This window comes from Brachycentrus maculatus, unplaced genomic scaffold, assembly GCF_059751285.1.
Source record: "Brachycentrus maculatus isolate JH-2025_06_01 unplaced genomic scaffold, ASM5975128v1 h1tg000252l, whole genome shotgun sequence".
Lineage (NCBI taxonomy): Eukaryota > Metazoa > Arthropoda > Insecta > Trichoptera > Brachycentridae > Brachycentrus > Brachycentrus maculatus.
Window position 1 is genome coordinate 289,714 of NW_028281003.1, and position 25,075 is coordinate 314,788.

The 25,075-nt window shown below is 30.1% G+C and overlaps 1 protein-coding gene across 1 annotated transcript in view; it reads right to left on the bottom strand.

The window, feature by feature from the left end:
* The window catches only part of LOC148306123 (multiple PDZ domain protein-like), a 310,195-nt gene that overhangs the window by 262,932 nt on the left and 22,188 nt on the right, over window positions 1-25,075 (bottom strand). The window contains exon 2 of the mRNA XM_088265577.1: window positions 23-325. Coding sequence (XP_088121703.1) covers window positions 23-28 — 6 coding nt within the window. The 5' untranslated portion in view covers window positions 29-325. The remainder of the gene's footprint in view (window positions 1-22; window positions 326-25,075) is intronic.

The window sequence follows — 25,075 nt, forward strand, 5'->3', positions numbered from 1 at the left end:
AATAATGCCAAAAGTAACTCACCACCATGTTGTATTTAAGCGAATCTCCTCGGCCCGCCTTCCGGCGCCGCTTTCCGCCCGGATATCAGCTGACCTTGTCGTCCATACTTCCGGTTAATTCTCCCTGCAGGCCTCGCCCCCCGCCGGCCCCGCGCCGGACATCCTCCGTCCTGCCCAGCCGGAACCAATCCTTCTACGCACCGACACTTAATTTCTAAGTAATGCAACCGACACTAGTTGGAAAAGAACAATTCCATCACCAAACAACACTGGAATTCAACACATCACTGTTCACTGCGCGAAACTGCCGTAACTTCAGAAAAATCTGAAACAAAATTAAATTTAAACATTAATTGTATGTAAATTCATCTTATAAAAACGTTTGTAATTAGAATAAAAAAATATTTATTTATTTTTCAAAACATATAACATATATTAGTCATATATACACATAATATTCCCGATGAGTAATTTCTATTTCTCATTTTGGGACATGAGATTAAGGTTAACAAGACTGGAACACAAACAAAAAAGATTTTTTTTAAATAACCAAAAGTAATACATGACAAAATATGAAAACAATAAACAGGTATAATAAATAAGCATAATAAGCATATTTAAAATAAATAAATGAGAAAAACATAAGGTAAGAAGCATATTTAAAATAAACAAATGAGAAAATATAAAAAACCATCAGGTAAAAACAAAAACAAAAATATGACTAAACACTACATATATATCTTTCCATAAAGTACTTTTTAGATCATTTATTTTGGACCCCCAAATGGTTTCTATTTTATACATTATATGTCAGGCAGCTGGTTTATTATTAAATAACAACTTTCTATTTTTTTTCAACATGAATTTTGTTTGATCAGCAACCGGGTTTCGTCGTAACCGACAACATCAGACTAGTGATGCCTGTTACAACGAAACCCGGTTGCTGGTCAAATAAAATTCATGTGGAAAAAATTACACAGTTGTTTTTTTATTCCATACAATGCAGTTCCACCAAGTATCAATGTCACAAACGTTAGTACAAAAACGTTTGTAATTGTTCGAAATATGATAAATTACATATTCAGTAAGTAAAAATGCATTTCCATTTGATTATTTTAAAAGTGATAATTTACAAATATTACTAACATTTTTGTAAAAAAAATAAGTTAATAATAAACATTTGTAAAATACCACTAAATGTGTTTTATTTCATTACATACGACTAGTTTCGAAAACTACAGACGTTTTTATCTACAGGTGAATAATAGTAGGAATAAAAAAGTTTTTTTTATAATCATCGTGTCGTTCCACAAAGTTAATCAATAAATAATACATTTCCATTTCCGCCTGTTTATATTATTTTTAAAATATCATGAAATAAACTCTACTCTTTGCCCAAAGACTTACGCGTCATATCGATTTCGTGCCCTATGAATCATTTTGCGAATAGTGATTAGAGGAAGAAAAAGGTATTTTCGTCATATAGAAACGCTGACAAGAAATCTGCAACACGATCGAGTCGTGTTTAACTTTACTTTTACTTTTAAAAAGTTTTATTTTAATTGAAAATAATAAAAAATCTTAAACAATTCTTAATGTTTATAAATATTCATATTATTTTTTGACATCTCATCAAAGATGAAGAAGAATATGGAAGTCTGGGCATTTACGGGGCTGACGACCGTCATAGGCTGGTTAAAGTGATCACTTTACACCTTATAACCCCTGTAATTGGAGTTAATCCAGATTTTGTGAACAAGTATTTGGACACACTCAAATAAATATTCATGTTCATAACAAAAACAGGAAAATTTCTTTTAAAAAACACTACTTTTGCAAAATGTTTAGGTAAATGAAAAATTATTCAAACTAAGTGTATCAAATAAGCAAAATAATTTGAAATGAAATTGCGGAGATGTCATTACGTTGGGGTTTATTAATTTTTCCGACAGTGGTTTTCGTCATACTGCCGCCATCTTTTGTTCACCTCTTCCGGTGCAGGGGGTGAAAATGTAATTATTTCGCTTTATTGTGTTTAATGAACGCATTCATAACTCCTTTTCATTCATTCCCGGTAATTATGATAATAATTTTGCCCGTAACGGATCTGTTTTGCCTCATTTCGCGGCACAACAGCCGCAATCTCCCGCCGACATTCAACAATGGCCGTCAACTGGACGCCATATTGTTTTCATTTCAAATCTACAACCTAGTGGCGATTGTAGGAAAAAGACATTTAAAAACGAAAAATGTCGTAATTAATTTTTACATATACTATGTACGTCAACTAAATCGAACAATTCCAACAGAACTTTAAAAACTTGGGAACTAATTACTTCAACAACCTTCCAACAGACATAAAAAAATTGAAGACATTAAAACGCTAAAAAAATTAATTGAATGAATTTTATATATGTTAATCTAAGAAAGAAATAAACACGTAAAAAATTAATTTATTTTTATCAAAATTAATTGTATTGCCAACAAACACAACTAACAAGTGTAAGTTCCTCTTCGAGCACAAGATCTCAGTCGCTTTATAGGAGAAACTTTATACTACTTTTTTAATTTTAAGATAGTGAGTGGAAATGTGTTTAAAATTAATTAAAATGATTTAAAAAACTTGTGGAACCATATTATATAAAATAAAAAATAAAAATAAAGTTTACTGTGCATAGAAAGGAAAAATACAGAAAATAAATGAAGATCATTTTTTTAAACGGTATTTATTTATGTGTAAGTACATTATTCAATACATACTTATATTGTATATTTTTGGTAGTATATGACATTTTACAACGTTTCGTCTAATCGTATCATGAAATGATTAATTGAAATATAATTTCTCTGATTTAACCATCCGTCAAATCTTCTCACAAGATAATTTCGTTTACCATTCAACAGATAAGACTCTTCAAGTTTATTTATTCCATAATCTGAGATACGTTATGTTATACTTTATACTCTCTACCGGTGACTGACAGTAGGCAGTCGGATCGGAAGTTTGTAAAGAATTGTCTGGAATGATGGATAGTGAATAATGACAATACTGAGAAGTCCACTGTGAATACGATAGACGCTGGCGCCGCCTGGCGTTGAAGCTCGTAATGACAAACTATACGGTACAAATTGTAAGTAACGCAAATGCCGAGAACACGGGTGTATTATTTTGAGATTGTGTTTCTTAGTTCTTTGTAAAAATGGGACTGACTGTTTTTAGTAGGGGTCGTGTGGTATGGGGAACATGCGGATGGTTTGTAATTTACTTTGTGCCAAAAAAAATAAAAAATAAAGTTCGTTCAGGTCTCAAACACGCGACATCCGTTTGAGTTTGAAATTGAAATCTTTATTTATGTAAATGGAATTGAAATTGATATTAGTAATGTTAGTAAATAACCACTCACCGACTACTTCTGTCTACCGGTTTCGAGACGTACCCGTCTCTTCGTCAGGACATACACTACAATTTAACAATCATGCGAACAACACTACACCACACCCACTTAGTACTATTCACATACACTATCACTACACATGCAAAACATGCAGAGCGAGTTGTGAGTCCCACCATGCTTTTGGGAAACTAAATAATAAAGTAAAAAATGTAATATAAATATACGCAGGTTGGAACCTATATTAGGATTCAAAGAGAAGGGGGTAGGTTCTGGGAAGTGGGAGGAGTTGAGTTAGGAGCTGATCGGTTCGATGTTACATCGAATAACGGGCTGTATGGAAAATTTATTTGGTTATTTATTAATTGGATGTTATTTTTAATGGATTTTCTAATGTGAAACATTTCCATATTATTTAATTTTAACCCTTTAACATTTGTGTGTACTATTTTTACCCCTGTTTCTTTATTAAATTCGTGATTGGACTCTATCAAATGATTTGCAAATTCCGAAAAATTATTATTATTTAAGCATCTTATGTGTTCCTTTATCCGAGTATTGAAATTTCGTGTCGTTTTACCGACGTATACTGACGTACAGTTATCACACTGTAATTGATATACTCCCGAATTATTTAATATGTCATTTCTATCTTTATTATTTAATAAGATTTTACCGATATTATTGTTAGTATAAAATGCAGGCTTAATGTGATTTGGAAAATATTTTGATACTTTGTTAGACATATTATTTACAAATAGGATTCTTCTCCATTTGTTACTACTATTCTGTTTTTTATCATTATTTATACAGGGATATAAGATACAGATACAGATATATTCATGGATAATAAAGAATCCCAAATTTTCTCATCGAATAATAATTTAATTAAAAATATAATTTTATGGAAAAGATATGTAGATGATATTTTTTGTATATGGACAGGGACAGAACGTCAATTAACCTCATTTCTTAACTTCATAAATACGTTCAATGAAAAAATTAAATTCACGTTAGAAAGTCAAAAAGATAATAAATTAAATTTTCTAGATTTGACTTTAATGATCAATAATCATCGTATAGATTTTAATATATTTCGTAAGCCTACGTATACGGATACTGTCATTGATAATTCGTCTAATCACCCAATTTCCCATAAACATTCCGCTTTTCATTCAATGTTACATCGTTTAGTAAATGTTCCTTTATCGAAACTAGATTTTGATATAGAATTAGATACAATTAAACAAATTGCAATTAATAATGGATACACAACAGAATTAATCGATACTCTTTTAAATAGAAAATTGAAACAAAAATCAGTGAAACAATTTTTATATCCCTGTATAAATAATGATAAAAAACAGAATACTAGTAACAAATGGAGAAAAATCCTATTTGTAAATAATATGTCTAACAAAGTATCAAAATATTTTCCAAATCACATTAAGCCTGCATTTTATACTAACAATAATATCGGTAAAATCTTATTAAATAATAAAGATAGAAATGACATATTAAATAATTCGGGAGTATATCAATTACAGTGTGATAACTGTACGTCAGTTATACGTCGGTAAAACGACACGAAATTTCAATACTCGGATAAAGGAACACATAAGATGCTTAAATAATAATAATTTTTCGGAATTTGCAAATCATTTGATAGAGTCCAATCACGAATTTAATAAAGAAACAGGGGTAAAAATAGTACACACAAATGTTAAAGGGTTAAAATTAAATAATATGGAAATGTTTCACATTAGAAAATCCATTAAAAATAACATCCAATTAATAAATAACCAAATAAATTTTCCATACAGCCCGTTATTCGATGTAACATCGAACCGATCAGCTCCTAACTCAACTCCTCCCACTTCCCAGAACCTACCCCCTTCTCTTTGAATCCTAATATAGTTTCCAACCTGCGTATATTTATATTACATTTTTACTTTATTATTTAGTTTCCCAAAAGCATGGTGGGACTAACAACTCGCTCTGCATGTTTTGCATGTGTAGTGATAGTGTATGTGAATAGTACTAAGTGGGTGTGGTGTAGTGTTGTTCGCATGATTGTTAAATTGTAGTGTATGTCCTGACGAAGAGACGGGTACGTCTCGAAACCGGTAGACAGAAGTAGTCGGTGAGTGGTTATTTACTAACATTACTAATATCAATTAAAATGTTTGACCACAAAGTAAATGCTTTGAATATAAATAATAAATGGAATTGTTTTGGCAAGTAATTACGGATTTTACAAAAAAAAACGTATTTGCATTTTTATGGCGTTTTTGTAATTTTTATATGTTTTTTTATCCTGTGACATGTGTTTTTTTGCTTTTGATGTGTGAAAATATTTTTTTTTGTAAAAATAAGAAATTCACCGACAAGACATAGAAGGTGGCTTGGTGGATCTCTGCAAAAAATGTTAATTATGTTTATGAATCTTTAAATCAATGTACATATTAAATATAGTTAACAATTAAATGTTTTAATATTAAAAAAAATGTATCGTTATTTTTCTATAATTTTCCAAACATTTTGCTCTAAAAATATGATTTTTATAAGCCCTCAAACTTAAAGCGGAAAAAGTTTCGTCTGAATGGACAACATAAAGTTTTGTGTGTATTTAGGTACATATTGTGTAGACTCGTGTGTGTGGGTATACATACACAACCGTAAAATAACTCTCAGCAAAAGTGACCCAAAACTAATTTCATATTATTCATACCCTCCATTGTACGACGGTCGGAAGGTCGTTCTTTGTTGACATCAAACTCGAGCAAACATTGATGGCTGTAAAACAAAAACCCGGTGGAAAATCCCAGAGCTCAAATAATTATCATCAAACACCTTCGTTGGGACGGTTCTGGAAATGTCTTATTATTTATTTCTTCTGTTTGATGGAATCAAATGAATCACAACTCGAAATGCCTTGTTTTCGCGAAAGTTTCAGCTGAAAATAGAAATATTCGCGCGGAAATGGAATGACAAACATTTGTACTTGGATTCTAGAGATTCTTGGATTCCAGAGGATATCTGGATATTTTGCAACAGAGATAGTGAACTATTCTCTTGTGTATTATTTGTAAATTATTTTACGAAAAGAATCCTCGGTGAATTCGTAAAAATTTTTAAATATTTAAAGCAAACTCTCATTTGAGTCTACTAAATTGTTTTTTTTTTAAACAAAACAACAAAAAATATTGTGACAATTTTTTCGCCCTGTTAGGGAACTAATGTCTGAAACATTCTCAAGTTTACGACAATTGTCATAAGACATTTATGTTTTAAAAAATAAAATTAACAATTTAGTACACTCAAATCAGTGTATAATTTGCCATAAATATATTAAAATATAAAAATGTAGTTGTATAAATTAAACGCCAAAATAATTAATAATTGATAAATAATAATATTTCTAGTTTGCAACCTCGAGTGACGTATCCATTGCTGTTTTAATATTTTCATATCTACAATACATTTCCTTCAATATTAACCTACCTTTTTAAACAATTTATTTAGGAGTTATTTCCTTCATCTTAAGCTTATTCACTTACGTCATCTGTATCATTTCAAACATAGATCCTGGAAAAATCTGGACTGCAAGATTGATCAAATTACCTTCATATGACTAACGAAAGAGTTGATACTTGGGTACACGAATTGGTATTATATTTTTAAGTATTTATCCTCCTAAGGGCAGAAGAGCTTATTGATCAATAAGCAATTAATGTGTATCAAGTAATTATATACCAAAAATATCAAAAATAAGCGGAAATATGTTATTTACTGTTTTGGCATTCACTTTGTGGTAGGACATGATTAAATTATAAATAAAACCCTTGGTTTATTACTACTTCAGTATTATATTGTAACGACTAGTTTTGGAAGCTACGGATGCTTCCATCTATGGGTTTGAATATAAACAATGAGTTAAAATTCAAACTCGTAGATGGAAGCATCTTTAGCTTCCAAAACTAGTCGTAACAATATAATACTCTAGAGAGGAAATACATATCAACCACAAAAATCATTATTTTTTAATGACATTCATGTAAATCGGTGGACCACAATAGGTCCCAACCCACAGGTTCGCGCCCCTATCCTTTATGTGGTCGTGTGGAGGTGGCCCGCCATATTCTGTTTGTGTAAACCCTATTTCAGTTTTTCATTTGATTTGTTTTGAAGTAGAGTGTAGACGACGGTAATTTCATTATTTTGAAATCCTGAAAATTGTATTCCGCGGTTAGATAAAGGAAATTCCTCCATTTCACATTTTATGCAATGACTAGTGTGTTTGCTGCTGAAATGAAATTTTTGGATTTTTTAATTTTTCATTATTTAAAAAAAATTGAGATTTGAATTTTAATATTGATTTATGAGTTTTATTTTTAAACTTAACGTATTTTGTTTTATTGTTGCTATAATTTAGTTTTAAATCTGCATTATTTGTTTTCCTTTTTCCCGTTTTTGAGTTTAGCTAGATACATTTACAAATTTTAGGTTTCAGAAAAGTGGTTTGAATTTTTAGATACGGTTTTTATAATGGATTTGTATAACTTATTATTTTCTCATATGTCGAATTGGAATTTTAATCTGAATTAAATTTTCTTACTAACGTTTTTATATTTGTTTTAATGACCTTCATATCTCTTCAAGTTTTACTTATTTTCTTGTTATTTTTCTTGTTATTCCACATATTTTTCTAGTTTGAATTCTTACAATTTGCTTTATCCATTTTGCATGTATCATGAAATGATGAGTAGTTAAATGTTAAAAATTTACATATAAATAAAGGAATATTTCTTTGTAATATAAACTTTATTTCTACTCGCAAGAAAATGTGGTGAATATGCAATTAATTCATATTTATGTAAAAAAATGGCTTATCACAGAATTTTTATTTTTTTATCACTAATAAGTATATGAATTTATAAATACAATGGCATTAAAAAACTTTCAGCTTTTAGTTTCAAAATATCATAATGGAAAAAAATATTTTAATTTATATTTGAAGCACTAACTTTGTGATTTTCCATTTTATAATTAAAATGTTACTTTGTTTTAAAATCACTATGAATATTTTATTATAACTTATTTATAATGTCTACCGGTTAGCTTGGAAACCGGTAGACATTACAATTAAGTTAAAATAAAATATTTATAGTGATTTTAAAACGAAGTCACATTTTAATTTTAACAAATATTGTTTTTTTCACCTTCTGAAAATCGATCCTGAGACCTCTATTTATTAATTTATTTATCATAAAAATTAATTTGATAAACCTCAAAGACATCAATACTCCGGAAGAAAAAAACCGAATTATATATTGATAAAAGTAAATTCTAGAAGAAAGAGGAGCGAGGAATAAGTGCTCTAATATGCTTAATAATTCTGAGGGTGGAAATCGGGAGTAAAAGGTGTCTATGAAAAATTTAAACGCTTTTCCTCTCCCCGTCCTACCCTCGCGGAGGGTTGGTTTGTATTCTTGAAAGGGAACTTTGAAAACGTCACGTCACGTTTAGGTATTTATAATACAACACGCCTTTTTACTCACATTCAATAATATTAGATATCAACCAAAAGATGTAGAATAAATTGGCGATGAAATCTGAGAAAAATAACTTTAAATTTAATATTTCATCCGTTTGGCATTTTTGCGCACTTTCGGTAATGCAAAAAGATATCCAATTAATATATGAATCACTAACATTGTGATTTTCCACTTTATAATTGAATTTAACTTTGTTTTAAAATCACTATATCTTTTTTTTTAATTTTAGCTTATAATTTTACCAGTATATTTATTTAAATTTTGAGTGTGTCCAAATACTTGTTCACGAATCGGGTTTATCTCCAATTACAGGAGTTTTATTTTTTATTTTTTGACATCTCATCAAAGATGAAGAAGAATATGGAACTCTGGGCATTTGCGGGGCTAACGACTGTCATAGGCTGGTTTAAGTGATCACTTTACATACGTCTAACATTCACCAATTCTACCCATGACTGACAACCACACTACTCAATTTCTTGGAAGTTCTATATATCTGAATCAATCTTGAAACATTGTTCTTGAATCACAAGAACTTCATTAGAGACATCTATTGGTGAGATGAAAAGAAGCTTTTTATTGAGCAGAAACTTTTTTATATGAGGTCCGAATAGAGAATTATAATTACATACATGATAAAGGCCAGAAAATATCATTTTCATTTTTATTATTTTAGCATATAATTTGACCAGTTAATTTATTTACAACATTTTGAGTGTGTCTAAATACTAAAAAAAATAATAATAAAAATAACTCCTATAATTGGAGATAATCCAGATTTGTGAACAAGTATTTGAACACACTCAAAATGTTGTTCATTTGTTTTTTTTTTTATTTATATTCCAAGATTGTTTCTCTTAATTGATTTTTAATAGTTTAAGGTTTATTAAAATATAAATATTTGTGTTTATATTATTCACAATATTCAATTTCATACTATTTCTGTGAGCTTAAACGGCTGATTATTAAAAATAGGCTTGAACCCAGAAACTTTAACTTCACCACACCCTAACACTTTCAATTCATTTTATTTTAAGTTAATTCATTTTATACAATTTCATTTTTATTTTAAGATGTTTTGCTAACGCTATAATTTTTAATTTTACATAAAAAAATTTACAAAATTAAAAACAAGGGAAAACTACCACATTAATTACTTTTCCCAAGAAACACCAATTAATTCCCAGAACGCAGCAGATCAACTTATCACAACGACAAGGAGCAAGGAACAGGACGACCGTGGAATGAAGAAAAGAGAATATTAAAATGAACTAAGTTTAATTAAAAATTCGTTGAATTAATTAATTAAAAATTAAATAACAACAGATAGGACATTTCAATTAAATAACATTTATTTAATACTTTATAAATGTTTTATTCAATTTTCATTTAAAACGGGAAAGAATAATTAAATACACATCTTTTTATTTAATAAAAGATTCATCATAATATTATATTTAGCGTATTAAAAGTAAAATTCTACATAGACTAAAGATTCTAAGATAAGTTTAGTAAAATCATAAATTTAAATTAGGTACGTTTCCATTTTCACTTCATTAAATCGGTGAAAACTTTATCAATAAATTATTTAGTTAGGCAATGTTTTTATTCTACGCATAAAAGCACACTGAAAGCACAGCTTAATGTATTGATTCTGGATTAATGCCCTCAATACAAATGAAGGATATTTCTCTTCCTAAAATAAAATTTATATTACCCTTTTATGCTCGTTTTAGTTGTCCATATTTCCATCACAGACTTTTATTAAAATAAAATTATACTTTGATGCTTTAAGAATATGAAAATATTTTTAGAATGTCTGAATTTTTTTATCAGAAATGCAGGATTGTACCCCACTTTTGGTTTGGTATCATATATCTTAATTATATCTCAACACGAATGAGAAAGTTATTTTTTTTTAAATCGAAGTTTAAGTATTTACAGGACTAACGACCTGTAATTGACTGGTATGAGTGATCATTCAATACACTGTGTAACATTCACTATTCTACCTTTGATAGATTTTTTTTTAAATAAGCTGTTAATCTGTGTTGTGATATCAATAAAAATAAAATATTTCAGTGATCACATTACACACGTGTAATATTCACCAATTTTACCCATGATTGACAACCATACAACTCAAATTCTTGGAACTTCTAGATATATTGATCGAACTCGAAACATAGTGTTTGACTTTACTAGAATTTCACTAAGAAATCTATGGTGGGATGACGTAAATATTTCCCATATTCTTCTTCATCTATGTCGAGATGTCAAAAAAATTGTAAAAAATAATTCCTAATTGGAGATGATCCAGATTAGTGGAAAAGTATTATATTTGGACGCATTTATAATGATGTAAAAAAATATTGTTAACGCACAAGTCTTTTGACTTTTTCATACATCACGTAATAAAGGTTTTTCGTATCTAATAAAGGTTTTTTTATCTATTATATCTTTAAAATAATAAATTATAACAGAAAAAGGTTAATTATTACTTTCCTACTCTACATTTATCATTTAATAACGACCAAATGATCATTGAGAATAAAATTGACCGCATGATTTGCATAGACCGTTTGGCTTCCATTTTAGATTAAATTAAAGGTAAAAGCCCTACCGCAAAACGCTCCGTGTAAATGTTAGTCAGGAGAGCGACGAAATGAATGAAAGCATATTTCAGGCTTAGTACGTGCTTTTATACAATTTATCGGTGTAAAGTGCGCACTATGTGACTGGGTAAATTCCTTTCAGGAAATCAGATCGGGACACTAAATCATTTCGTGTGACAGTTCCGATTTGCCGATAAAAATCCGCTCTCCCTCAAATACCTTTTTTGCCGACAAGATATGAAAATAAAATTATTGTGCATACGCGTGTATCATAAAATATTATAATACGAATTTAGATAAACTTGATATATGATCATCCCTCTGATGACACAAGTGACGCAAATGATAAATTTTATATGAGGATTCAGTTGTTTCCTATGAAATAATATCGAATGTGTAATGTGAACATAAAGTATCTTCTATACAATGTGTTTTGAATATTGAACAATATTTTTTTGAAACCGCCTCTGTAGTTTAATTTCGTTCGACTACCGTACTGGGGGTTCCGAGTTCGAATCCCAGGGGGGGGGTCAAATAAAATATTTTGTTATTATTTTTTGGCATCTCATCAAAGATGAAGAAGAATATGGAAGTCTGGGCATTTACGGGGCTGACGACCGTCATAGACTAAATGCCCAGACTTCTATATTCTTCTTCATCTTTGATGAGGTGTCAAAAATAATATGAAAATAACTCCTGTAATTGGAGATAATCCAGATTTTGTGAACAAGTATTTGGACACACTCAAAATGTTGTAAAAAAAATATTTTCTGTTTGAACTTTTCGTCACAACGTCAAATTTAAACAGAATTCGCGGATACGGGTAAAGTAGCCAAGCAATATACCATCCATGTATGTGCATGCGTATATGATTTAGATTAAAATTCTTGATATTCGCTTTAAGGCAGAGCTCACTCGGCAGTAGAAATAATATATCCTCACATACCGTATTCATGGAAAATGAGGACATTATTTGCTCCTTTTATAACCTTCATAATAGTATTCTCGAGTTGAGGGTGTCGGGGGTAGGAAGCGGGAGGTATTTATACATCATTAGGGATGAAGAATGCTGAGAGAGTTACTCTCGAGTGGAAGTCGACTGGAGCTCCACGGAAACTTTTAAGGCCACTTTTCTATTGACACCCAATATAACTTATGTATTTAATGTTAAATCAAACACTAATTTTTAGAGTCTACTAAGCTGTAATTTTATTTATTGTATTATTTCGGCATTTACTTTGTGGAAGAAATGGTGAAATTGTAAAAGAAAACACTTGTTTTTTTACCACTTGACTTTATTTTATGACGACTAGTTTCGGAAGCTATGCTTCCATCTTCCGGTCTAAATGTAATGAATACTAAAACGTAATAAATAATTAACTGTTCTACAAATAAGCAAAGAAATATAGCTTCCAAAACTAGTCGTCATAAAATAAACTCAAGTGGTAAAAAAACATGTGTTTTTCTTTTACAAGTTGTATTTTATTGTTAAAAAAAAACACATAAAAATCAATTTTGTGACAATTGTTTCGCCTAGTTGTGGCATTTTCAAACGAATACGACATTCGTTTGAAAATGTATTTATCAACTATTTTGTAACAAATATTGATTTAAACATTAATATTTTGCAATAAAATGTATATTTTTTTAATGGAGCCCTTGTATGAATCCATTATTGCATTTATTAATATGCGTACATTACTAGTTTCAAGAAATGAATGTATGTTTTCATAAGTTGATGAGAACATGTGTAGTCCTTGAAACTATTAGTATCTTCATAAATTAACTCAAAAGTGGTCTTATACAAGTGGTAGTTTTTTTTTAAATATTTAATGTAATTTTATGAAATGTATTTTAAGCCCTATCTGCCCTCTAATTACAAATGGCTGTATAAAATTCAAACAACCAATATCACTAGTTGGATTTTGTTTGGTTGGAAGATATTGCTTATTAGGGATAATAATAATAATAATAATAAATTTGGATAACTTATATAGCGCCATTTTCGTAAAAAAAATACCTCAAGGGATAAGCTCGCTAATGCACGTACATATATTCGATTCAAGAAGTTTAATAAGTAAATTTATAAATTTATTGTAGTTTAATTTGATTTTAATATCTAATATAGAGCTCCACATATTTTTGTACATACAATATAGCTAACATTTTGAGTGTGTCCAAATACTTGTTCACAAAATCTGGATTATCTCCAATTACAGCAGTTATTTTCATATTATTTTTGACATCTCATCAAAGATGAAGAAGAATATGGAAGTTCTAGTGATTCAAGTGGTTTCTAAATTGGTTCATATATATATATAGAACTTCCGAGAATTTGAGTGATGTGGTTGTCAATAATGGGTAGAATTGGTGAATGTTACACGTATGTAAAGTGATCACTTAAACCAGCCTATGACGGTCATCAGCCCCGTAAATGCCCAGACTTCCATATTCTTCTTCATCTTTGATGAGATGTCAAAAATAATATCAATATAGCTAAAATTAATTGAAGCACACTCGATATTGGTCGATTACTCTACCAAATTGAACGAAAATATTTATCTTTTTATTAGATGTAAATATATTTTGTGATAAGTCACGATTCGTTCTTTGGGGTTTTCGCTAAGAAATTTGAGGATAAAGCGTTGAAATGTTCCGAGGAAAGGGTAAGGGATAATAAGTTTTACCTTATGTAGTGTGTAAAGTTAGGTGTACCGGAATAGGAATCATAAATCGCATTCCCTAAATCTGATTGGATTTTCCATTCCGTTATGTCGACCGGATCATGTTACTAATATGGTACTAGCTTCACTCATGAACACAATGTGTTTAATGCTAACTTATATGAGTTAATTCTTCAACCCATTAACATTGGTGTTTTTATTGTTCTACTTTGAAAATTATAAAAGAAAAATACATTTTTAGCACTCTCCTTATCATTCAACGTTCACTTCGTGTAATACCATTTTAATAAACACTAATTCGTGACTAGCGGTTTCGGAATAATCAATCCATCATCATTTTTTTAAACCCTCATCCGCACCCTATAGTGTATAGGGCACTGGATCATATAAACGCAGTGTTATCTTGATCATTAACACATAAGGGAAGGTGATCAGCCCCCCGCTTCAGGTCCAGGGTAATATTGAATAAATATAAGAGAAAAAAATCATTTATGTTTATTTTACCCCCCTGGGAATCGAACCCGGGACCTCTAGTACAGTAGCCGAGCATGCTGACCTTTACACTACGGAGGCGGACAATAATTTCAACATCAGGTCATTAAAACAAAATTATCACAGTCTGACATTTGATCAAAATAAAATTTTGAAAGAATGAAAGAAAGCAAAAGAATCACTATGGGAATATTTTTTAAAGTGCACTTGAAGTTAAATTTAGTTACACAAAGTGAACGATGAATGATAAGAAGCCTGTTATATTACCCTACGATAAATTTAAAATTACTTTTAATTTACAAAAAAAATCTTTGGCAAAGTTCCTTGTGTATGAAAATAGGAATTGATTTGTGGCAAAGTAAAGTTGAACGTAGAAACTCTTACGTAAGACGATAACCACGGGACCACAATCCTGCTTCTATGCCACATGACAATTCTCCGTAAATTGGTTTATACGATATCGATATTATGTTACATAAGTAAATCATCCCTCTATCATAGAAAGTTATCGTATGTGTCGGTTTGTAGGTATTCATTAAAACTTTGGATATCCGGGGAAACGTATTAGTTCATATTGAAATCGGAAACCGACATCCTCGTCTTACGAGTAGTTTCAGTATTGGGATGTTATGATGAACTGTTGCATAATATATGTGGTAACTGAAACAGATGTTGTAAAAATCAATAAAGTATATTTACTTTGAACTATTAATCGCTTATTTACTAACGCGACGTCATTTTTTCACCTAGATTTGAACAGTACTTAACTAAATTACGTAAACTTATATTTTGACATTTCAACAGAAATGAAGAAGAAAATAGATGTCTACATATTTACAGGGCTTACGACTTGTTACATTCGGGTTGACTGATCACATTACTCAATTTTTGGAACTACATACACCATAAATCTTCATGGCAGCATCATTGGTTGGTTTTAAATAGCTTTTTTTGCGTACATCTTAATAGTCTATGTTAAATAAAAGCTTTCTTAAACCAACCATACATTCTGCCGTGAACTCAATCATGAAGCGACATGAGATTTATGATATTGTATGTATGTGTGAGTTACAAAAAAATACATAGTGTGGTTGTCAATCATGGGTGGAATGGTGAATGTCACACGTGTATAAAGTGATCACTTAACCATTAATATGCAGACTCCCATATTCTTCTTCACCTATGTTGCGATGTCAAAATGTTAAATAACTTTGAAATAGAGAAACGCAGATTTGTGAATAAGATTTTAGACACTTTAAATGTTGTACCGTAACTAAAACTGCATGATTCAACTGTAGAAATAGGGTGGTTTGGAGCTTTGTTTTTGCACAGTTGACGTATTACATATAATCGTCAGTTAACTAATAAAAACTGGTTGGTTTATAGAAAGTAAAGTACACCAAGATAAATTGCGAAAATAAAAGGTCCATCTGTTTTTTCTTTCCTATATTTCGCTAATTTTCTTCACCCATAGTCCGTCATTCAAGTCATTGCAAAAAATCTAAATAACTCATTTTACCATGGAACTGGAGCACATCACTCATCATATAATCTGAAATACATAACTAACAATTAAGTTAACACTGTTCTTTTATTTATTAAATTAAAATTCAAACACTGATTTTTGGAGTCTACTAAATTGTATTTTATTGTTAAAAAACAAATTCATTTGCCATAATATAGCGAAACAATTACTACGAATACAATTTGTAACAAGAAAATACAATTAAATAGACTCAAACAATTAGTGTTTGATTTTAACATTGAATATGTAAATTAAAATGGAGTTCTATAAACAAAACGTCAAATCTATAAAGAACACTGTTCTTATCTGATGCGGTGACTTACGCATCAATGAGTTATTGAAGGGTGTTCTTAAAGTTAGTATTTTCTTCCAGATAGTAAGATCATATGAAATACTACATATTTCCATCATAAATTTTTGAATTCGTGACTAAAATAAATACCCAAGCCGCTTCAAATGAAAATATTTTCTCAACTAAAGGGACATTGTGTTTCCTAACTATTAAGAGGAAAAAGTGATGAATGATTTCATCTATTTTCGGTATGAAAATTTTCATTGCAAATGACAGAAAAACGTCGGATAGATTTTTCAAGGAAAAAATGCTTAAAAACTCATTATTCAGGCTTGTTCGGAGACAAGGCTCGAAGACGCGGCATAACTACCCAGGAAATGAGAAATGTCTTGTTTTTGACACGTGGCCTAATGGCGGTGGCGTTTCTTACGTTTTTTTAAAGAAAAAAAACCCTTTTATTTCAGGGACAATCTAATGGACATGTCGAGATTTATCCCGGTTTTATTTATTCATTAATCTTCTTATACGAAATATATGCAATATATTGATAAAAAGTAATATATTCAACCGATCAAAAACAGACTAGCGTTATTGGTCAAAGGCTGACTCTTTTTCAGCCGTTTGATATTAGAGGAATTGTATGTAAAATAAAATAATATTATTTTATGGTAATTCATGGATTTTATCTTCTAAATGTAGTGGTTAACGTGTTAAAATGCATCTGACATGAGCTTAAAAGTATAATCACCGACATATGACGATTTACGGACGCCACGATTTCGTCATTACAGAACAACGTGTCACGAATTTTGTGACCTGATAATATAAATGTATTCAAGTTGCTATATGACGACGCAAAATGAAAGGGACCAAAAGTGTGTCAGGATTATACGTATACATTATTTTGAGTACTCAATATACATAAAGAAGAATATATGTAAAAGCCTGGATATTTACAGGGCTTATGACTTATCATAAACTGGTTAAGTGATCACTTTACAGACGTGCAACATTCACTATTCTACCCATTATGGACAACCACACTACTCAATTTTTTGTAACTCCTAGATATATGATCAAACTCATGACACAGTACATATGACAATCCAACATACAACGCCCGTGAATATTGGATTGAGAAAACTTTTCTTTAGCAAATACCCTTTTATGCGTGTAGTACATATAACTGAAGAAGTCACATCCTTAGAGGACCACTACTGGACTCCGAGAAGGTGAAGCTCTTACCACCAAGACAGGTCGTGAGCTGCATGGCTCATGTAGGTCTTGAGAGTAAGCTGTGATACAGAGGGAGGTCACAATATACCTAATATAGTCGCAGTGACAGTGCAAGATCCCTTGCATCCCTTATGTCACTGACCTCCCAACAACAACAAAAAACTGAAAATATAAGTATGTGAGTGCCATCTAATAAAAAAATGAAATGTGTTGAAATAAATACAAAAACTGAATTTTCAACGTTATGATTTCACCTCCAAGGTGAGAATAGGTAGGAAATATTTCATCTCGAATATAATTAACAGTACCTTGTGAAAAATAAATGCCTTCCTGAAATATAAACCATGGTTCGCCCCTCGGTTGAAGGCGTATTATTACCAACATTTAGTTAGCCATTTTTCAATTTTATGTGTTATTATTGGGTTTGTAATTTTCGTTTCGGTTTTAATTGAGAATAATTTTATTATTTAAATTATTATTTATTACCTTTCGACATCACGATTTTTGTGGCGTAGAAAGTGAAAATCAAAATTAACGTTTTAAATATTATTTCAGAGTAAGCGTTTAGTTACCGGCCCCACAGTTAGTGTTTCTTCTGTTTTCCAGTATTTATTTAGAAAATTACATATTTTTCAGCTTTCAAAAATGCCGTGTTAAAAAAATGTCGTGTGGTTCTCGTTTCAGTAACACTGTGAATTTTTATTGTAATTTTTATATAAGTGAATGGTTTTGTTACATTTTCACAATGAATTTTAGGAAGGCAGTTATGCATTTTTTATTTATATTTGAAGCAATTACTTTGTAATTTTCTATTTTATAATTAAAATATAACTTTGTTTAAAATCATTTTAAATATTTTTTATAACCTAATTATAATATCTGCCGGTTTCAAAGCTAACCGCTACTTTATCAAGAGTGATTAATACTATGAATTAATTAGTCTTGTATTAATCGATCTTGAAATAGAAGCGGTTAACTTTGAAACCGGTAGACATTATAATTAATTTATTTATAGTGATTTTAAAACAAAGGTTTATTTTAATTATATGCATTTTTTATCAATTCACAATTATGTCTGAAAATATTGCTTCATTTTCACTGATTAACAAGTATTTAATTTAAATAGATGTTAAAAATACAATTTTATGTATCACCAATCTATGTTTTGGATGTTGAAAAATATTTCTTCTTAAAAATGACCCTTTTAATATTCCTTTATCATGTTTGAGAAGTTTTATAAAAAAATATACGGCTATTTTTTCATATTTTTAAGTTATTTAGACATTTCCAAGATTCATATTAATTTAAATGATATAATAATATAATAAAACCTTTATCCGCACCCAAATGGTGCATAGGGCACTGCCTCATATAACTCAGTGTTATCTTGATCGTTTTTACACATGAGGGAAAGGTGATCAGCCCTCCGCTTCAGGTACCAGTCCAGGGTAATATTGAATAAGTATTACAGTGGAAAATCAGTCATATTTATTTGAACCCCCCTGGGAATCGAACCCGGGACCTACAGAACGGTAGCCGAGCGTGCTGACCATTACACTACGGAGGCAGACATGATATAGAAATGCTTTTTTTTTAAATATTTTTAGTAACGGTCGACTTATAATAATTAATCAATTAAGAGTGTTTCCTTAGGTGGCCAATGAAATACTTTTAACGCTGTTGAATTATATAAATTTTATCTGTGTACCGCTACAAAAGTAATTTTTTAGTAAAATCGTCGAATGAAATCATCTGTAACTTAGAGATCCTTGAAGATAATATATTTGAAGAATATATCCTGGAGCAATTGATGCCATTGTAACTCGTAGAATTCCTACAATAAATACTCGAGACAAATTTATTGTTCCGTAAGATACTTCCCTTTAGCGAATTCCCATATGTATTGTGAGGAACTTCACATTTTGGCAAGTTATACCATCTAGATCTTGATGTTGTAGACACATCTAACTCCACTTTACGCCAACATTGAAGATCCTTATGTATAAAAGGAACCTTAATGTATGGAAGTGAAACATGGAGTTGGTAAAAGAAGGATGAAAGTAGATGGAATGTAGTCGACATATGATCCCTCAGACAATTTGGAAAAACGATATATGATAGATATTCGAATGGTGAAAAAGGAATGAATTCAAAGCTGAGATAAGCATTTTCGATAAAATTAAGAAAGGTGTGTTGAGATGGTATGGACATGTGGAACGAATGAGTGAGAAAAGAACGGTAAAATGAGGCAAATGTAGTTCGAAAAGGAGCAGAGGAAGACCGAGAAACGCATTGTTATTTTAATCATATACACATAAAAGAAGGGTGATCAGCCCTCCGCTACAGGCACCAGTCCCAGGGTAATATTGAATAAATATTTAAGTGAAAAAAACAATTATTTTATTTGATCACCCCTGGGGATCGAACCCGGGACCTTCAGAACGGTAGTCGAGTGTGCTGACTAATAGGTGCACTATGGAGGTGGATTTTTTTACCGCATATAAATTAAACAAAAATATCTAAACTACTTGTTAATGCCTTTGTAATCGAGACCCCTATCGTTCAATATAACATATAACTGATTTACTAACATTAATAATATCGTTTAACCCATCGTTATAAATATTATAACGTAAAAAATAATTGACACGAATATAATGAATTCACTTTTTTCTCATTTAAAGCTTGAAAAAAGTTAAATTTATCTTTCTGAAACATGAACTCAGTAAAAGTAAAGTAATAAGCAATGTTTTTCTACAATTTTTTAACGAAATCAGGTCATACTCATAAGACATTAATAGTTTACTCACATATAAAATACTCACATTTTCGTCCGCCTCCGTAGTGTAATGGTCAGCACGCTCGGCTACCATTCTGGAGGACCTGGGTTCGATTCCCAGGGGGGGTAAGAATAAATATGAGTGATTTTTCACTGTAATATTTATTCAATATTACCCTGGACTGGTACTTGAAGCGGAGGGCCGATCACCTTTCCTTCATGTGTAAACGATCAAGATTACACTGCGTTTATATGACGCAGTGCCCTATGCACCATTGGGGTGCGGACAAGGGCTTTATTATTAAAATATAAGAAAAAACTCTTACAATTTCCTTGGGTATGGTTAATACTTTTCAGAATCTGAGAACTAACTCTTTATTTTAATTTTATTTTTCTTATAATTATTCCCAACTCAATACAGCTTTTATAATATTTAAATGATTATCTCATTAGATGATTATATGTAAAACAGAGACTTCACACTAAAATAATAGTTCTGAACTTAACGCTTTAATAAACCCATCCGTTGTTGTTTGTTACCCATTACTAACTCACTTTGAACTATCTTAAAACTGTATAAACATGAACTCGGCTTTCCCATTTGAAACTAAACACCATATTCTGATCTAATAGAAAACTCAACACTGACAAAGACATTAAATTAAAGTAACAAGATCCTCCGTCTTTTTATTTAAAGTATTGTATATTAAAACACACTTAAATATTTATTTATTATGTTATTATTCTGCACATCGCTCACTCCTTAAAAAAAATTTCAGTTGTGCATTTTATTGGAATGCCTGGAAAATGTAAGTAATATATCCCAGCAAAATTAGCTTATTTTAAACTTTATATTTACCCGCTACAGGGCAGAAAGTATTGTTTTTGCATTTTGAAGAAAAGGTTTGCTTAATTATTTTTTTAAATGTACTAAATATTTTTCAAATGGAGAAAAAACCTTCCAGTTTTACCTAAAAAGACCTGTTGCAAAGTAGAAAGTTCAATAAATGGCTTGAAATTTATTTTTAATAGATTGTATTTTATTTTTAAACTTTAAAAACGTTCTCCTGAAAAATCAAGTTTTTTTTATTTATGACGTTCTTAAAAGGAGTGAGCGATATGGCATCGCATTGAATTGAAGGTGATAAGAAAATTCTTGAGGTAATATTTTAACAAAGATAATATGAGTGAAAGAGCTCAAGATGAATGAAAAACTGCTATATGGAAAAGAAAATTTAGTAGAATTCATGAATCAGAAAAAGAACAGCATTTATAGCTAGGTTACACAAGATGCATACCCGTACTCGTGCAAAATTTAAGAAGTTATATGTATTATACAAATGTATTAAAATTCCTAATTAAAAGTGTAAACCAGACAATAACAGGTCGTAAGCCATGTAAATGCACAAAAATATATTCACATCCTATTTCTTTAAAGCTGTTTAACTTGATTTATTTTTGGATATTAAGTAAATTTATACTTAAAAAATATCTTAAAACATAAGTGGGATACAACTCAGAATTTGTGAACAACGATTTAGACACACTCAAAATATTATGAACTAAATATGTAAATTTGCATAAAATATTTTACATTTATGTCATCAACAATTTTATAGTCTAATAAGACATTTTTTATACGCGAATTCTGAACTATGCGTATTAAATGCAATGTACAACAAAAATTTATTAGTTTTTTCTCTTTTTTAGAAAAATAAAAGATTCGAATTTTCCCGCCGCACCATTTGGATAAGTTGAAGAGAGAAATTCACACATTTCATTTGTCAAACAGTTTGTAAGATAAATTGCTGACATGCTCAATTTCCTTCCAACCATTGAGTGGTAAACTGTAAATTCATTGAAAGTTTGTTACACACACATGCCTTTGAAATCGGCTTAAAACATTTTATAGGGCTGTGAAATAAAAAAATTCAAGTGGCGAAATAGCATTTTAAGAATAAAAATTATCGTTTTATTATTATACTCATTTTTTATTTGGCAGTCACCCAGTGAGAGATTGTTTCTGCAAGTGTCAAGTCTTATTTTGATGTACAAACAAGGTAAAAATTAAAATAACAATTTATTTTTAAAAATACATATATAATTAAAATGTAACTTTTTTTAAATCAAATTTAAAATGACTTTAAAACATAGTTACATTTTAATTATAAAATAGAAAATCAATAAGTTAATTATAAAAATTATAAGCTAAAAATGGAATGAAAAAAGAAAATGATATTACATATCTGGTGTTTCTCATGTATGTGATTATAATCCAGGATTCGGACCTCACATACTAATAAAAGAGTTTCTGCTTAGTAAAAAGTTGGTTTTATGTATAGAACTTCCAAGAATTTGAGTAGTGTGGTTGTCATCTTTGATGAGATGTCAAAAAATAATATGAAAAACAACTGCTATAATTGGAGATAATCCAGATTTGTGAACAAGTATTTGGACACACTCAAAATGTTGCATATAAAAAAAAATTTAAATGCGTTTAGCTTTATCATTTAAAATATATTCGTATGGCTTGTCACTAAGATATTTTTTTTAAATATAAATGATAAACGATTTTACAATTATAAATAAAATTGTAAATATATTTTATAATACTGCCTGGAGCCAGTCAAATAAAATATTTTATTAAGTATGTTTTCAAGGGATGATGAGTAGTTAAAGATATTAAGAGAAAAGTGAAGTGAAGTGCTAGTGCCAACACTGATGATATATGGAGGAGAAACGTGGAATTGGATGAATGTAAGAAAAATGAAAAATTTAATGGTAAATTTGTTGAAGGAATAAGGAATAAATAAAAATGGAGATATTTAAAATGAATGTAAGTTTTACTGAGGAATCATTTAAAAGTAAAAGGCATTAATGATGGTTTGGACATGTAGAGAGAATGGATGGTGAGAAAATGACTTATTAAATAAATAAAATAGAACTTTATTACACAAATATTATGCTGACGGTAAACCCGTTTTTAAATTAATAATACATATAAATATATTGAATACACTACATGAAACTAAAATTTATTGAAAATGTAAATATAATATCTTACTGAGTCACGTATTTAAATTAAAAATTATGTGGAGCTTGGTAAACTCCGAATAAAAACAGTAAAAATGGGTCGTGCGATGATTCGACGCTACGAAGAGCGAAAATTGAAAGTTTTGTACTTCCAAATTTCAAAGTAACTGCTACGTAGGTATGTTCATGTAAAAGCTGTAAGCGTGTATGGAGATAGTTTAGTCGCAGAGAGCGACAATTGTAAAGTAAGCAAACATCCCTGTAAAACTGGCAACCATAATCGCCTTCTCACATTTTACCTACGACATAACATACTAAGTCTTAGTATAGTACATATCGTTCACTCCTTTCAACAACGTCATATATCAATAAACTTGATTTTTCAGGAGATCGTTTTTAAAGTTTGTAAATAAAATAAAATGTATTAAAAATAAATATCAAGCCACTTATTGAACATTTTATTGTGCAACAGATCAAAACCTGAAGGTTTTTTCTCCATTTGAAAAATATTAGGTTTATTAAAAAAAAATAAACAATACTTTTTCCTTATAATGCAAAAACAACACTTTCTGCCCTGTAGCGGGTAAATGTTACGTTTAAAAAAATCCGCTTATGCTGGGATATAGTACATTTTCAGGGCATTCCGAAAACATGAACAACTGAAAATTGTCAATTTTTGAAATATGACGCTGTTGAAAGGAGTGAGCGTTATATCGCACGTAAAACTTAAAAGGGCCAAAACTTAACTTTTTTTTTTAAGATTGCATTTAAATATTCATCAGACTGGTGTTCATTTTGTAGAAATGCTTGATCTTCTATAGTCAATAAAAATAAATACACGAATCTATCAACGAAAAACGAAAGAGTACCAAGGTATTAATATTTTCCTCTTCTTCTTCAAACCTTATCCGCACCCGATGGTGCATAGGGCACTGCATCATATAAACGCAGTGTTATCTTGATCGTTAACACATGAAGGAAAGGTGATCAGCCCTCTGCTTTAGGTACCAGTCCAGGATAATATTGAATAAATATTAGAGAGTAAAATTCGCATTTATTTATTTAACCCCCCTTAGGAATCGAACCCGCGGCCTCCAGTACGGTAGCCGAGCGTGCTGACCATTACACTACTGAGGCGGACTAATAACTAGTGATACGTTTATATAGTCACTTGTTAGAAGTGATTTTTACAAAGAGTGTTTGTAATAAAAATGTTATTTTTTCTATCTAACACATTTAAGAAGATGATCTCCTAAATTGACTAGAGATTTTTTTTACTGCGCGATATCATCACCATTTAAACAAAATAAATCACTTCATAAATACTTGGTTTTTTGTGTAGAATGATCCGCAAAGCTTTTTAATTTAAAAAAAAAACAGCATTCTTCCTTCGATGTATATATTAAGACATATTACTAGGAGCATATTTATGTGGATAGAACTGTAATCCTTCTTTATGTTTTGACATG